Source organism: Calypte anna, chromosome 8 (genome assembly GCF_003957555.1).
Source record: "Calypte anna isolate BGI_N300 chromosome 8, bCalAnn1_v1.p, whole genome shotgun sequence".
Lineage (NCBI taxonomy): Eukaryota > Metazoa > Chordata > Aves > Apodiformes > Trochilidae > Calypte > Calypte anna.
The window spans coordinates 27,751,879-27,769,534 of NC_044254.1; the positions used below are offsets into that span (position 1 = coordinate 27,751,879).

Here is a 17,656-nt window from a genome sequence, read left to right on the forward strand (position 1 = left end):
AATCCAAGGTCCCCAACCACATGAGAGGATTAAGAAATGAGAGGAAACAGAAGAGCAAATACAGTTCAACTACAGCTCTGTTATGGGTCACTCCTGAGAGCCCTCCTTTTCTTCAAATTGTAGCTGCCACCCTCTTGGTGAGCCTGTATTTTTCAGGAGAAGCAGCCTGAGGTCCCTGTCCCAGGAGTCAGGATCCACAGAGATGGACTCCATCCTTACAAACTTTGCTTGATAGGAATTCCATTCTTTGGTATTGGCATAAGCTGAAATTCCCAGTTAAATACAAACAGAAGTTGCACAATAACCAAACTACATTTAGAGAACTTGAAAAATAATAGTTTCTGGGGTTTTTTGTTTATGTTAGTACTCAGCATTTAAAAACATCTGGTAATTTTTTTAAAGAAACAATGCACTTCCTGCCTTGCAGTTCATGGAAAAGCAATTGTTGCCTTTTCCAAAGTACCCATTGTTAAGAGAAACAGCTTTACAAGTTCAGGGACATAATTAAAGACAATGAAAGTTGATGGGAATAAAATGAAGAAACATCACAACACAAAGAGTACAACAAGCAAGAAAATGGCTGCAATGTGTTGTTATATCATAGCTTACAATTCAAAGGCACAACAAAATATGGCAGCTGAAAATAAGAAGAAGGAAAAACCCAGTTGGGGACCAGTGTATTGTGAACAATATTCACAGACTTTAATGTATCTATTTTATTACACAATTCATATGTAAAAATGAAGTCCACAGACTCCAAATGCATAACAACATATACAGATTATACAGAGACAGATGTGTAGTGTTGTTCAGCACTCTGACAGCATTCTTAACTCTTTGCAGCTCAACACAGACACACACACACAGTAATTTCAGCAAGTTTTCCATCAACTTGCTGCTGTTTTTATCATCATCATAAAACTGGCCTTGATCTCTCGGGCTGAACCTGGTACCAAGACTTACCAGGAAATCACAAGGAGTGTATGAAGTCTAAAAAGGCAAAAAACCAGTCATGCTGACTTTGTTAGAGCTTAGATGCACAGAGTTCAAGGAAGCAGTTTACCTTGCATAGGCTTATACAAAAGAGTTAAACAGAGATTTCTTCATTTTTTGGCATGATTTTTAATGCTGTCCTCCCCTTGTAATACTTTAACTTCATAACTTCGTTTTTGTTCCAACCCAGTGCTACTACCAGTTTCATTTTATCCACTTTAGAATCAGGACTGTACTCATTGCAGAACTGTAAAAAAAATCTGTGTTCCAGCAGATGTGTAATCAGCTGGGTGACACCAAGGAATGAGACAAGTTTTGTACTAACAGTATTTAATATTCCTTGTGTTATGCAAGACTTAGCAAAGTACACAGTTTGCTAAGTTCTCAAATGAAAAGTTTATTCAATTGAGCCAAAACGTAAAACATTAAAGCTCAAAAGTTCTAAAACCCAACTGCAAGTTGATTTGTGTTGTAATTTTAAGTTCTCCTCATAGCTTTAGGCATTTTCAATTCAGGCACTTTGTACAAAGGCAGGTTAAAAAAAGTGCAGCATGAAAGAGTCCAGCAAGTATCCGGTGTAAAATGAGCCTGCTAAGCACTTGCACATCGAATCATTTGGCCATGCCAAGTACTGCTGAGTCCTGCTTCAGCCTTTGGCAGCAGCAGAATGACAAATCCATCATATGCTGCCCCAAAATCAAAGAGGAGTCTGTCATCATCACTTGATGAAGTCTGAGGAAGGAATCCAAGGTTGAGTCAGTCAGGACTCTGACAGCACACCCGGCACTGCAGACCTCTCTGTATTTACCCCATTAGATGCAATTTGCTGACAAATGTTTAGTATGCAAATTAAAAGAAGAGAAACAACCACCATGTCATCAGCAGTTCCAAGCGTCCTGCAGAGAGGAGCAGGCTTTGTGTCAAATGGAGAGGAGAAGCATATGATTGTCCCAAAGGAGCAAACAGCAACTCTTAGGAAAAAAATCCATATGAGACCACTGCAGGTGAAGATTCCTCGCAAGGCAAGGGCCAGGAACAAGGGCATGTCATAGAGGTAATCTGCAAACTAAATATTCAGATGAGTTAGGTTATTTTTCTTTCTGATGCCTGCAGTTCTTTCAGCTGAACATGTCTCTTCAGCACTTCTAGATTCTCATCTCTTGAATGCAGAAACTTTCTGAGCTGTCCAAATCCACCTAAACTCTTCAGTTCTTTTGCAGTATCTCGATGCAGGCTTTTAAAAGGAATCCCCACTGCCCCAGAACTTTGAAAAGGAAGTATTATGCTTGATGTTGAACCCTTTTGGAGACTGGGCCTTAATGACTGCCCTGGGTATATGCCTGTCTTTAAAATCTGGCTTCAAGTGTAGGCTGTGAATGCTTGGAAATGAGCCCTCAAGTCTCTCCCTGGTGTGTGCAGGAACCATAGGACTGAGTGATTATTCTTCTTCATTAATGCTAGTTGGTTGGTTTGGAAAATAATGTTTGCCTCCAGAGTGCTTAGTTTAGTCAATAGAGTGAAACAGACCCCACAGTCCTGTCAGGCTCCCCACCAGGATGTGACAGGAGAAGATTCGCTTTGGTTGTTATTCTACACCCTGTCAAGAATGGGCCTCACACGTGCCTTCAGCATTCATCTTTCACATAATTTCTACTGCCTGTCATGTCTCTGTACCAGCTTTAAGAAAATGCAGAGCCAGTGTGGACTGTTTGAATTTGCAGTACCTGAGGAAAAAGAAAAAGCATCCGCTTTCTAAGCTGAAATCTGATTTGACATTTCAGAGGCAAGTTAAAATTCCAGAGTTCAGATCTGAGTTCATATTTGAAAGTTCTATCCTAACCATCTCTAGTTCTTTTATTTCAGCCCAGGATGGCTGCAGAAGGACTCCTGATCTAGGAACTCTGAGAAGCACCTTTACAAGAAGGTGCTGGACCCAGCAGTGGATGGTAACACTTTCACTATGAGATCACCAGTAAGCCCATGGAAAGGTAATTCACAAACTGGTAATTCACATTGCTGGGTCTGTTTCACTCTGTGTCTTATGCACTACTAAGGAGGGAAATGTAGATTTATAAATACTTACGGGTCGAGGTCGCCCTGAGAAACGCTTGTTGTAATCTCTGATGTCATGTACAATTTGTTTACTTGGCTTATCTTGTTGCTTTCCACAAGAGATGTTATCCAGAAGAACCACCTTCACAAGAAAAAAGATTGGCATTAGCACGAGGTATTTTAATCTCCAGTGTAAAGGGAAGTGTTCTGTAATACACGTCTGCCTCACAACTGGACCTTTGTCCAGCTCCATGCAGTTTCACAATAGCAAGAAAATTTCCTTTTATAGCATGCCCCATCCTTCCAGTACAACAGGCAGCCTCTGCCCAGGGTCAGATGACATTAGGAAGTTCCATATTGCTTTTTATGGAATGTTATGCCAGAGATTTGTAAACTGTATGGAAGTAAAATGCTGCAGGCCCGTTTAATATTTCACAGAGCTGCCTGATATGATGTGTCAAATGATAAATGCAAATGGCTGCAGGGTCATGCAAGTCTAAGTGGGGATTGAAATGGAAAATTAGAAGATAAAAAAAGATCCTAAGAGCTCAAGCTTGTCATTTTGTATGTATCATAATGCAGATGGAGGTAAGTCTTAACCTTCTGTCTGCAGAGAGGGCAGGTTATTGCTGCTAACCAGGGGCTATGTTTCCAGTATGAGATCAGACAGGAACCTGCCAAAAAAAAAAAAAAAAATTAAATTAAGATACACTAAATATATTTGAGAGTATTTCATGTTTACAAGAAAGTTTCTACAATCAACTGTAAAAATGAATGTAATTCTTTGCTTTGCTCTGCAAAGTGACTGTGTGAAAATGCAGCCTTAGCGCCTCTGCACTAATTTATACTGTGATACACAGGCTTCCTGAAGGAGGCTTGGATTCAGTTTCCTTTCCTGTGGATAGCATCTTTATTCTGAAGTTCCTGGGATTGGGGTTGAAGGCCCTAGGAATACAGGGACCCTCCAGAGCACAGTGCTGGCTGTGGTGGACAAAAGCAGTGCAGCTGCATAAAGATGGAGTTCTCCCAGAGCCACTATGGCTTTTAGGGGTTGTGAGGCTCAGTGATCTCAAACAAACAAGCAGAGCCAGGGGACAGCCTGGTGATACCAAATACTGGTGGCACAAGACATCTTGTATCTTGGTGATAAAATATTATACGTTGGGCTTTTGTCTGATTGCTTTTTTTTCTTTCTTTTACTATATTTTAACTCTCTCACCCTTCTGGAAGTGTGTAGTTCTGGAAGAGTGAGTTGCTGCATTCTTTTTGATTCTTCTTACCTGCTAATTTCCAAATACATCATCATCTCTTCTTATGCTAAAGTCTCAAGTGAAAGAGGGCTGAGTCTGAGGACAGTGAGTTTAAGACCTCACATCCAACTGACAGAGTGGTTGAGATACATGAATGTCAGTGCTGGCACTAACAGCAAAAACAGCAAAGCATAAACAGCATCTCATCAGAAGCAGCACAGCTTGACTTTCAGCTCCTGGGTGCTGTGTGACAGGTCAGGAAAAAAATCTCTCCACATTTGAACTGATCAAATTTGACAAGGACCCCAGTGAAAACAGAAGCAGAATGCTGCTCTGCCACTTTGATGGAATCGTTTTATTGAACTGAACAATGCTTTTTGTTCTTAAAAATAACCAGAAAGTAGTTTTTTGTAAGCTCTAATATAGAAACAATTCTTCAGGAGACCTCAGTGCAATGTGCTTGCAATCAAGTAGAAAATGTTGATGATACTAGCAGTTATAGCAGGGATGTTAAATCTCACCCAAAGAGATGTTTTTTATGAACCTTGCTCTGACTTGTGCTTTTTACTTTTGTTCTCATTTGAGTGCAGGGTTTTCTTTATGACTTTTTATTTAGTTTGCATTCCCAGACAAGCTGGACACATGGCTGTTTGTATCTAAGTCCCCATCCTATGTAGAAACTCAGTCTGGCAGCCAGCTTCAGTGCATTTGACACCCATCATTCCTGACTTCAGGAACTGCTTTGTCCCTCTAGTTCCAGATCCTGCATTGTGACCCACAAGGCTGTGTTGCTGTGCCTGTGCTCAGTCCCAGTGATGACTGGGGGGCACTGGTGGATCCCATAGTTTCAAAAAAGAAGAAATTAAACTTTGCTGCATTCAGAGTCCTTTGCTTAGAAGAGCAGGAAAGGAAGGATTCCTCTGAAGCTGACCTATTTGTGCTTCGGTGCATTTTTCATAAAATTGACAAAATCCTGTTCTAATCTAGGCTGCTGCACAACCTTCTTGAGGGAGTCTGTGGGCTTCTCTAAAATACCTCTGTGGTTATTGTTAATTAGAAAAAAATAATATTGCTTGAGGATCACTTTTCAGTTGAACTTCCTGACCATATGGTTCAAACTGAAGCTGAAAGGGAAAACTTCAGGACAAACTGTATGAATTACTACTACTAATAAAATCAGACATTTTTTTATAAGTCCACATTAATCTTCTTTAAAAGCTCTGAGTTGACCACATTTTTTAAATAAAACTTTTACCAGAGTGGAATTTATTAAGAGAGCTCAGCATTGCCTTAGCTCTGTTCCACAGGGCATCAGGAGAAGTTTTATTACTGATTTCAGCCACAACAGACTTGGATCTATGCAGAATGGTTTTGATAAGTCCAATGTAAAGTTTTATTGGTTTAAGACATGAAAACCAGACATGTTACAGAGGCTGCTTCCACTATATAAACAGAGTAATAATATATATATATAATGCACAGCACTGGAATCAGTGATTCAGAGTGCAAATGATGATGTACTTGAGGAAAGTAAAGCCTAGCTAAATATATACAGCTAAGCATAACATATACCAAGCCTGTAGCTGTTACCTCTCAGCAGATCTCAAAATAAAATCAAAATTATGTTTGTCTCTTTGTGTCATACTCACAGATGGAAAAGGGAAATTAACCAGGCCAGAGAAAGAGGAAACTTGGTGATCTTTGTTGTTATGTCTTTGTACTTGAAACTGTAACTTCCAGACATTATTTGAAACACATTTTGAGGCCATATGCTTACTGTTTGTCCTGGAGTGGGTTATATTCAAAGCATCCTTTTCCTGTATGTTGTAAAACAATTTTGTAAAAACATCAAACAACACAAAGTATTTCATGATGTCACTCATGAGGTGGATGAGCCCTACAAAGTGTCCCTAGCTGCTCCTGATCCACTGATTCGTTGTGGTTTCAGAGGTTGGAGACAGTGGCAGTGGTGATGAGGAGTTGTGCTGTGTGAGCATCATTTCAAGCTAGAGAAAAACTACACTTCCTAGAGATAAAAATGTGCTTTTATTGCACCAGCACTGACAACTCAGTCCCTTGTTTTCATTTATGCTTGGGTCTTCTTATCATATTCTTATGTGGTGAAAAAAGTATAAATTGCTTGTAAATGGAATTTGTGCTTGCTTTAAAGTCTCTCTAAGATGCCAGATCAGGAGAAAGAAGCTTTATGGTTCTGACCAGTGTCTTCTGACATGTCTTGCTGTTGCAGAATTAGATATTGCTACCTCCAGCTGTCTGCCTGCCCCTCTGCCAGAGATCTCATACTGCACAGTAGCCCTGAACTACTTCCACAGGGGGTTCAGCCTCATCAGATGATGGTCTCCAATCCTCTTGTGCCAGTCCTACTGAGAGGATGACAGCAAGGAACCTGATAAGCAGCAGGGGCAGTGAAGTTGTAAACTTCACCTGTAAATTCACAGGATGATGCATCTCAGAGGTGTGAGAGAAAGTGTTCAGTCCAGTTATGTAGGTGCAAAGCTCACACTGGCTCTTGTGGTGCAGAATGTGGGCCTTACAAACCCTGAAATCCCCTTTATAAATGCAGTTATGAACATAACTCCCTCCACTATTCTACGCTTCATCCTTGAATTCCCTTTGAAAAATTATTTAAATTTTTTAATCCTAACCATATGGCTTATCAGCCTTACCTAAGCCTTGAGATTTCTGTAAGGAAGGCTTTATTTAGTACCCTGCATAAGCACTGCATTGCCAATCTCAAAAACTTACCACAGAATAAATGTCCACAGTTGGTTTCTACTGGGAGAGAAGCTGTCTGGAGGCAGATGGGGCAGCTGAAGTCATCATCATGACTCGACTGCCAAATCTGGAGTGGCTCCTGAAAGAGAAACAGTACAGAGTCTTCAAGAAATTAATTATATTTTGATTGATGTTTTTTGTTCATTTATAATAATTTACTATGATTAGGAGAGAGTCACAGAAACTAACTATATATGTCACACATAATGAATTGTTACCTATGCAGATAGTGAAAATTAAGCATAAAGAAATGAAGTGCTGTGTGCAGTCCTATGGAGAGGACCAGTGCCAGAGGTAAGATCATGATGCCATGTTTCTGCTTCCAGTCATATACCCACACACCACTGGATAATATTTATGTTTTGAAAGCCAGTTGAGTTTGCACCACTGGCTTTTCTGGCTGTCACTATTAGTCAGACAGCACCTGAAGCAGATTTAGTAGCTTTTGAATTTATTTTTTTTCTCCTCCTTTTTCATTATTTCTATGTAATGAAGTAAAGATGAGGCCTTCTCTGCCTTTCTTGGGTGGCAGAATGGTATCCATAATGTGTAGCACTGGCTATGTAGAAAAGATTTCTTTATTTAGGTAAAAAAGAAGAGTGAGATAGTCATGTGGGTCTGCCAAATGAGTGAGCAGGAGACCAGGTCTCTTGCCACAGCCATGAGTTCACCAAATTAGCAGTTTTAAATCAACATCTCTAATAGCAGTTTTTCCTTCCTATAGTGTGGATCTGTAAATGACAAGACCTGGAGGTTTTAAAGCAGTGTGTCATAATACTGGAAAAAGTCTTTCTCCTTTGCACTTTGTGAAGTCATAGATTTATTTGTTTGTGATTCTCAGCAGAAAAATCTCAGATGCTGAAGGTGTTCACGTTGTTTTCAGATCTTCCTCTCAATGCACTGATGAGATTATCTCCTGCTGGGATAATAACCACAAAATAACAAACAAAAAAACCCCAGTAACATATAACAAAGCCCAGCAAAGCTGGTAAAACATAAAAGTGATCAGATTTGAGTCCAGTACAGTGACAGGTGAACTCCAGGCAAGCAGGTTTAACACAATGCTACCTACAATTCATATGGCACATCCCCTTCCTATGTTCTGACCTCCCCTGCAGCAGTGACAGGGTATCTGCAGATTCAGAAGAGTGTTATTTCAGCTGATAAAAGCTGTAGTCATTTTCATCAGCTGAGGAACTGCCCCAGACCAGTTGTGTTTATAAACACTGCATGCATGACATAAGGTTAGGCATCTACTCTTTATTTTTGTGGAATAGTAACAGATTTCTTTAGCTTTGTCTGACACCACAAAGGGAATCAAATGTGTTTCTGATTATACCACAGATACTGAGTCAAGGGAAACCTGGCTTTCCCAGACCATAACTGATGGAAATTTTGAAATTTTTTGCCCTCTGCAACCTCAACAAGTTGAAACTGTTCGTGTATTCTGTATTAGGATGTGTTGTACAATAATTAACTTGCTGTATGACTCCTAGGGGACAGATGATTATAGGTTTTTTTCCAGATGACTCATCTTCTGCTGCCTTAATGAGCAAATCTACAGGAACAGAGTTTGTGCAGTTCAGAAAATAGGAAAATTGAATGCTGCTATGTTGCTGTGTGAGACCAGTTCTAGCTGCTGAGGTAAGCTACCATGCAAAGGGGCTGGAAGTGCATCAGCTGAGGGTAACCTCAGGGTGAGACCTTGAAAATGCTCTCAGAGCATTTGCTTTAGAGTTAGGACTGTATGAATTAGAACAAACCAGGCAAAGGTCCTGCACTGGTGAGACTGGTGAGACAATCTTACTGAATGAAGCAATTTGGGAAACTGGACCAGCTCTGGCAGTATGAAGCAGAGGATGTTCTGGATGCTGGACATTTCTAAGTTCAACAGGTACCAGGCATCAGATACTATTAAAAGCAAAGTTAGCACCTCTGACTAAGGAAGTTCCTGAGCCATAAATCACTAGAGAACAAAAGAGCATTCAGAGGAAGCATCATTCATGTTTCTTTATTCTTCTGTAGGCATCCATTGCTGCAGTGGATTGCCCTGGTTTGACCTGGTATTGTCATTCTTACATCAATAGAGCATTTTGAGGAAAAAAGAGAGTCAGAGTCACCTTCAGCAAAGATGTTCTTGTCCTGAGTAGTTAGACTAGGAAAGACATGCCAGATCTTTCATTTATTTTTAATAGATTATGTCTACATAATCAAATTTCTGATTTATTTAGTCCAAGCACTCAAAATGGTGTTCAAGTTGCCTTTATCCTAGTCATGATGGGACTGCCCAGCTGGATCTGATAGAAAGAGAAAACAGATGATATCTGACATAGCTTTAAGTCTGCCAGAATTAATTAACCCCTTCAAAAATCTTGAGCCAGCCTTTGAACATTTGAACTAGCAGACTGGAGACAGAAGCAGTGATTATGGCCATTAGTATTTTATGTGATGAGGCTGTGAGGTTTTGATGATGTTAAGCAGTCTAACAAAATATTTAGTGTGATTTTACCTAAAATGATGGATTTTTGACAGATTTTTAGGGAGCTTCCTCTCATATGGTAGTTCCTCATATAATTATAAACAGTAATTAAAATTTTCATTTTAACATCTTAGGTTGGAAACTTGGAGAGTGCCCACATAAGTTACTAGTTCATATGTCTGCATTTGGATCTTGGTGCCAATCTCACCTTTGAAACTCCCAGGCCTGGCTAATGCCACACTGATGCTTTAAGCAAAATCAAGTCTTTTCTACTGAAACACAGCCCCTAGATTGATCCAGTTTTAATACTTGCATGGAAAAGACATGCATGAAGTAGTGCTCACATTATTGATTATGAAGCCAGAAGCTCCTGTGAATAAGCCTTTCTCTCTGTGACACATCTCAGTGCACATCTTTCACTTTTACCACAAGGAAATTTAGTTTCAAAGCTGCAGTGATGAGTCCACATTCATCAGCATGCTTGAAGAGAAAGAATTAAAGTTTTAAAAGCACTTAACAGGTTTGAGTGCTAAAAAATATTTCATTTTTCTATAAACAACCTTGCTTAGAGATTGGAACGTGTTAGGAAGGCATCATATTGTTTGACCTCTTGGTCAGATTCTTCTGACAGGTGAGACTGTATCTCAATTCCAAGGCCAATTAATATGATCAGGGAGGATACACTGGACAGCTCATTATCTGACTGTGCATAATTAACCTAATCACAAGCAAATTAAAGCCATGACATATCGTAAAGGGAAGAACTGATTCATGCAAATTTTCCCAAAGTGAGCTAATGATTAAAAGTATAAATAAATGCTGAAATTATTATTTATAATAATTTCTAATTAACACTTCCTACCGTGGTTCAGGAGACCTGCATGAAGCTGAGCTTACCATTCCTCTTTCCAGAAGTGTTCCAGAGGAGCTGAGTAAGATGCACCTGCAGACAGTGTTGGTGTGGAATCATTCATTAAGGCCAGCCATACGTCTTGGTTAATTATTAACTGAGTTGCCCAATGGCAAGGGGCCTGTCAGGTTTTCTGAGCTACACTGATGACAGAAATGTGGGTAGGGTTTTTCCCCCCCTCATATAAAGCAAGTCTGCTAAAAAACACAAGACAAAATAGGGAAAAAAACCAAACTAACCCAGCCCTCCCTTTCAAAAGCATCTAAATCAGTCTTCTCCTCCCAAAAGATGTTTAACATAATTGAGAAGATAGCTGAAACTAATTTAGAAATTACATTACTATTTTTAAATATTAACTTGATCAAGGGCACACTACAGGTATACTGATCATCTGATAGAGTAGCAGCTTATCAGTAACATTGTGAAACAGGCTTAAAACTTGCCAGAGACTTGTGATACTTTGGAATTGCATAAGGGCAGAATTAGATCATCTAACACAATACTGTCCAAATCATCAAGTCAAGTGTAGAATTCAAGCAAGTCTGATGCTAAAATAGTTTTAATAGATGGGCATGAATTCTGAATAAGGTATTTGGTTTTTTCTCATGCTCTGTGGTCCTTAGGAAAGGCTTGATTTCTGTAAAGATGTACTCCATTTTAATGCAGCAAAATTAATAAGGAAACCTGTTAAGGGCTTGGGTTTGTGCAGCATTAACCATCCTGATTCTCATTCAACAAGGTGTTGAAGCACATGCCTAATTTTCAGCCCTCAGGTAACACATAACCTCTTATGGAGGAGTGGAGTGGGAGTCAGTAATAATAAAATAGAAATACACTTAGAACAGAAATAATGCCCCTGGCATTCCTGCTGAAGCACTGATAAGCCAAACAAAGCACTTTTCAAAGACTAATAACCAGATGGGGTTTGTAGCATAAACAAAGCTCCTTGTTAGTCACCAGTCCCCAGGGCATCTTCCTCACTTTGTTAGAGATAAATTGGCAACAAATGAAATACAGAATGTGATTTCCTGCTCTGGGTATGCAGGCGTGCTCCCCTGCCAGTGTGATAGCTGTCATTTATTATTTATCCAAGTGTGTATATACATCTACAGTGTTATTTAATGACTTATTAAAGGTGCCAGACTGATGGTTGCAGAAGATGAAGAGAAACCACACAGTGTAGGCAGTGGCATCCTCTCCAAGCTCATCTAGTAAAATTCTTCACCCCAACAGACTCCCCAAATATCTGAGCATAACTCCTCTCCACCCTTCTCCCAGCTACTATGCTGAATATGTTAAATTCATAAAGGCTGCTAACAAAGAGATGAGTTGTTTCTGTGATTTGTTTCGACAGGAACATTTAGGCACTGGAAGAATTGGTTTGGCACATTAAATCTACTTTAGCCAGGCCACTTGACCATTTGATTAGCACTAACTAAATAGGATCTGAATGGTTTTAATGCAGAGGAGAAACCTCCTCTATTTAAATAAGAGCAAAAAGATTATAGCTGTTTTGTAATGATTGTAATGGACCAAAAAAACAGTCTTGGAAATGGGGTGCTAATTTCTGCATTGTTTCAGTAAGCAGGGTTTTGGCTCCATTTTTTATGTCTCTATAAACCTGTTGCTTCTCAGTTACCATTACAGTTCAAAGCATTTCCCCTGCCTGCAAGCACAGCTAGGGGCAGGACTGTGGGGCCTCTGCAGGCTTCTTACACTGTCACTCAGATCCCAGTCTTTAACAGAGAAAATGAGATTTTATTAGATTTAACACACTGCTTTAATATCTGTCTTTAATATTTTTTCATACCAATTTATAGATGTTGATAAAGGTCTAATCTTTAATAACTTGGCTGTTTATTTTTAACAAAAATAATGGAAATGAACAAATTATTAGCATTTTATTCAGTGAACCTTGTATACAGACGATAATGTTTCTGGATGTATGTAATGGTATATAACAGGTACAGTGGAAAACAGGGTTTGGAAAATTATTTTGTGTTTAGGGAGATAAGAGTTATTTCCAAAATTAGTTTCTCTGTGCAAGGTTACATACCAGGACTCTGGCACAGAATCAATCTAAAGGGATTACTTCTTTCTGGAAACTAAGCTTATGATTTCTCTGATCCTGAAAGAATATTATCATCATCTTACTCATGGAGTAATCCCAGACTGTGTGGAAAACTGGAGGCATTTGGTGCACAGTATCACAGAATTGTCACAGTTGGAAAAAAACCTCTAAGATCACCATGTCCAACTGTCAGCAGTAAGTGCAAGGATATCCTCAGGATCAGAATCTCCAAACCAAACTGCCAGACCAGTGCTTTACTCACATGAAGGCACAAAATTACACTGCCTGTGGAAGCAGGAATGCTTCCTGTGGAAGCAGGATTTGGAAGCATGAATGTGGATTTGTTTGAGACAAATGTATACATGTATCCACAGTTCATGTCCCAGTCCTGATTTTTTTTGCTACTTATACCAACTAAAATTATATCTGAGAAATTTAATCCATGTGAACTTGTGAAGCCAGGAGCTGCCACCGTGACACTGTGAACAGTTCCATGATGTCAATTCATGTCAGGTAGCTAATTCTGGAATTGCCAAAGCCCACTTGTACTTGTGACCTTATTCACTGAAAGATAAAGAGTATCAAAATAGAAGCAAAGGTATTTTTGAGAAAGTAAACAAAAACCCAGAAATAGAAAAGCATTGAAATGAGATTGACAAATGTTAGAGAAACAACTGAGGCAGCAAGAGAACATGCTAGGAGGGAAGGTTACAGTGAAACAGGGAGCTCATCTTGAAGAGAAGTTATGGCATAGAGGTGCCAGTATTTTATCGAGCTCGAGTCACTGTTCATGCAAGTCTCTGATTCTGAGAGGTTTCCCTGAGACAACAGAGGTAATCAATACCTTGGATATGTAACGTTTTCCTTTCCTGCTGTATGAACCCAAAAGATCTGGTCACAATTGATCTGGTCACAATCTTTTTAATAAATGTAGGCAGTCTTCCACCTCTCATCTATTTTGTTTCCAGTATAGCTTTCTATGGAATTTAATTGGATGCCAGTTCAAGCCTTCATGGTTTTAATGAGATAACTTATTTCTTACCACTATTAAGTCTGTAAGAATCAAAGAAAATGTTCACTGAGTTAAGGTGGCCTAAGAAAAGTGCAAAGTGTATAAATGTCTCAGGAATTCCAGGAATTCCACTGGCTTCAACAGATTTTTTTATTAAAAGCAAGCAGTCTCATAGCTGAGTGACTTCAAAGAAGAGCCTCAAATGCTGAAAGTATTTCCATCTAACATGAAAATACCTGAAAGATGCTTATGCCTTGTTAAAGTATTTCCACCTTTCAAAAAAGTCTGAATGCAAGGCTCCTTTGATGAATATACCCTTATACAAGGTATTAGTTTCAGAATACATAAAATATAGAGAATTCCTACTCCTTTCATAATGAATGGTGACTCACCTTGTGTACCAGCCAGACAAAAGAGTTCAGAGTAGCTGATGTAAATAAACACTTTGAAACAGTAGTTTACACAATAGGTACTTCAGTTATGGAGTTTTAAAATCTTACATTCATTTTCATGACATTCCTCCCATTTTCCTCAGGGCATAATTGACCTGGAAATATCCTGGAGTATCTTCAGTGTAAAAGCAATGGGATCCCCTGCAAACACAGGAGACACATGGATACAGCACAGAGGTCAGTCCTGCTGGCTGAATGGGTGATATAGAAATACTCTCTCTGTACCATTTATAATCCTACTCCCCCCTTGCCTAAACACCAGTTAGAGTGCCTCCTGTCCTCACCAAAAACCAAACAAGGGCACAGTCCCAAAAGTCAGCCATCCCTGCAGTGCTGCAGCCACCAGGAGTTTCTTTTTACTGGTTCTATTTTTATCCTTTCTTTTCACCTCCTCGGGTGTGTTTTTTTCTGAGAAGTAAGGAGGTAAGGCAGCACCACATGCCCAAACAGCTCCTTTTCAGCTGTACCTCAGCCTCTCCCTGTTGGGAGTTGCTACTCTTGTAAAATGCAATTCATGGTGAGATGGGAAAGTCACAATAAGCTTCTTACACCTGAATGGAGTCATCAGTGAGCTGGTGTAACTCTTGCAGCTGACACAGCTCTCAGGCAGCTCTCTAAGGAGCTGACAGGCCCTGGGGTACAGCAGTAATCACAAACCATGAGTGCTGGCTGCCAGTAACCTCCAGGTTTTGGAAGCCTGTCCCATCTCTTGTGCAATGAGGGAACACAAACCTGCATGAGAGCAGCAAGGCAGTGCTAATCTTCAGCCAGACATCAGTATGAGTTGACACTAAAATGATACTGTGTGTTTTTTTCCTATTTTATGATTTTTAGGTGTTCGGTTGTGGTTAATAATCTTTATTTGATTATAATAACTTCTAAAATTGGCCCCATTCAGGGAACGGATAGATAGGTAATGCCTTTTTTATGCAAATGTAACCCAGTACAGATAGAGGAAGTTTCAAAAGGAAGTGGGAGTGTATGTGCCAGGAAGATGTAAGAGGTTATGACAGGGTGTGAAGGGATGTGTGGCACAGGGAGTACTGCAGGTGTGAAATGGGTTTGTGTTGCATAATGATTAACTGCACACACTTTGGTAACTGGTTAGTTTCTGCATCAGAAAAAACCAAACAAACATACCTCAGACCCAGAGATCATCATGAGGCTTACTTGATGCTTCCAAAGCTTTTTTAAGATGCTCAGGAAGTGCAGACTTCCATAAATCTTATCAGCCAAGCTACTAAAGATGACTGGAAAGCTGAGGATCACTTTTCATCTCCTGTGTTCTAAAGGTGAGAAATGTGCAAGTTACATAACAAACCACCAAGTGTCACTGTTAGGTATTTTTACATTCTGACATCCTTGTTCCCAAGCCCTTAGAAAATCCCCTTAAGATGCAGTCCTGAAAATAAGGATTTTCCAACAAGAATATTTTTGAGCTACAGAGTCAGGCAGATCTGCCACACAAGGTACACTCAAATGTCTGGAAATGTGGCTTTCTTGAGCAAGCCAGTAAGTAATGTCTGAACTAAATATTGTTCATATTACCAGATACAATAATGTAAATCCCACTGAACATAATAAGAACTTAGGGATTGGATTTTATCTTTAAACCTAGTAAGTTTAATTACTATATTTGCCTTTTATTTTTGTTATGAAAGATAGACTGCCCTTACTGAGAGAGCATCAGATGCCTTGTCAAGAAGGCAAAGGATGCACTATCAAAAAGAGTGAACACATTTTGAAGAAGTTCCTGTTGTGAGAAGTAATTTAACTAGACTTGAAAATGTAGTAACAACAGACATCAGGAGACTGAACCACAGTCCTGGTGTGAGGTGCCAGGCTGGTCCTCCCTGCTTCTAGAATGTTAAAATGGGTCATCATCTTTGATTGGCACAAAACCAAAATTTTCTGACAGGCATTACTGTCAGCTGCAGCTCGTGAAGGAATTTCCAACCAGGCTTGAAATATAAAAACAAACAACCTTACTCTCCATAATGTTCCTTTGTACTCCTTCTGCCCCTCAGCTGAACTCTGAGCACAGCCTGACAGTTCCTGATGTGCCCCCGTGCAGCTGCAATGTGAAGGATGTAAAACAGCTGCACGGATTTCCGGATATATTTGTATCCTTGTTCTCTGGAGAAGTTGCTGTGCCATAAAGGTAACACTCCTTGGGAAGGCTGTTGCTCTGTGCTCTCACTGGTTTATCTGGGTGAGCACTCAGTTGTTCAGGGTCTGCAGCTGGTGTGGATGCAATAGCCAGGAGGGCACGGGTGAGCCAATCTCTTCTGACATAATCCCACATTACCAAACCTGTACAGCCTGCCTGTTAGTTCAGGTGACTGCCTCACACAGCACACAGCCACCCTCTCTACATTATCTCCAGTCCGTACTGGATTTCCAGCATCAGCATCCCCTATGAGTAACTATTTCGGGATGCTTTTGAAAATGAGCCACCCTGAAACAGGGGTATTAGGCCTTGGCTGGTATAGATTTCACTCCCCCCTTCCCTCCCATCTGCACTGTTTAGCCCTCTGCTAGAAAACTGCTCTCTGCAGTAGTTTTTGCATGTAAGGAACATGTCCCCACTGAAATGTTATGACCCTGAGGGCACCAACAGACCTTTATGGCCTCACCCACATCCACCCCCTCTGCCCATGGGCTACTTCATTGAAGTTCAGCCCTCAGTTTACAGCCACGCCTGTGCCTGGCCATGGGCTGCACTGATCTGGGCTGTGACCTGCAGTGAATCCCCAGCTTGACCCCAGAACTGCCTTATCACTGCACACCTACCCGCTGGTCATGGGACTGTGCCTGACCGTGGTTACCCTTGCTGGGCCTGACCTGACCCCACCAGTTGCCTTTCCAGGCTTCACCTTGTACTTGCCCCATCACTGCAAACTTGCCTGACCATCTGAACTCCAGGCTGAACACCCCAGGACCTGCCCTGCCCTGCTCACCCTGCTCAGGAACTGTGGGATGGGGCACTGGCTGGCAAAGCCTCTGTCCCACTGGTTGGATTCTTGCTCTTGGCTCCATCTTCCCTGGAAAGCATCAGGCTCATGCTGCTCCCTGGCTTCTGTGGTATAAACCCAGGGAAGATGAATTGCCTGTAGAAACAGGAAGAAAAGTATGCAAGAGGTTGAAAGAGATTCTATAGAAAACAAGATCCTGAACCAGGCGTACTCTAGATCTGATCAAATAAGGTGAGTTTTTCCTATGAAACAATTATAATAGAGGAAAGCAAGCAAAAGAATTTTGGCATAATCTTTTCTGAAGGAAGAAAAGTACTCCTACATTTTCTGTATCATGTAGTGCAATACCTAAGATGAAAAGAATGTGTGTAGAGGTGGCCGACACACTGTGCAGTCATTATGGGGCTGCTCCTGTGCACTGCCAGGTGGATGGAAGACCTGATGGGGAGTGTAGTTCAACAGTGTTATCTGGAGCTGTCAGGGCTCCTTCACCTCCCTCACTGCCAGGGTGAGGACAGCCACACATGAGACTCTGGAGTCTGGTGGGGTCTGGGTACTTGTGACAGCTGCCTCTGAGGATGAGGAAAACAAAATACAATATTAATTTTAAAGATAGAAAACTGCTGTAGTCCTTTTCCCTCCAACCTGCACTGTTGAAAGGGGGAA

At 40.5% G+C, this 17,656-nt stretch overlaps 1 protein-coding gene across 1 annotated transcript; it reads right to left on the reverse strand.

Moving 5' to 3' along the window:
- Positions 1-1,574: 1,574 nt before the first annotated feature.
- Positions 1,575-17,280, reverse strand: LOC103534850 (E3 ubiquitin-protein ligase RNF170). The gene is given in 9 exon segments (XM_030455747.1): positions 1,575-2,059; positions 3,077-3,187; positions 3,646-3,719; positions 7,062-7,170; positions 9,997-10,050; positions 10,468-10,513; positions 15,796-15,874; positions 16,976-17,125; positions 17,265-17,280. Coding segments are annotated over 9 exon segments (945 nt in total). The 3' UTR covers positions 1,575-1,753.
- Positions 17,281-17,656: the final 376 nt, after the last annotated feature.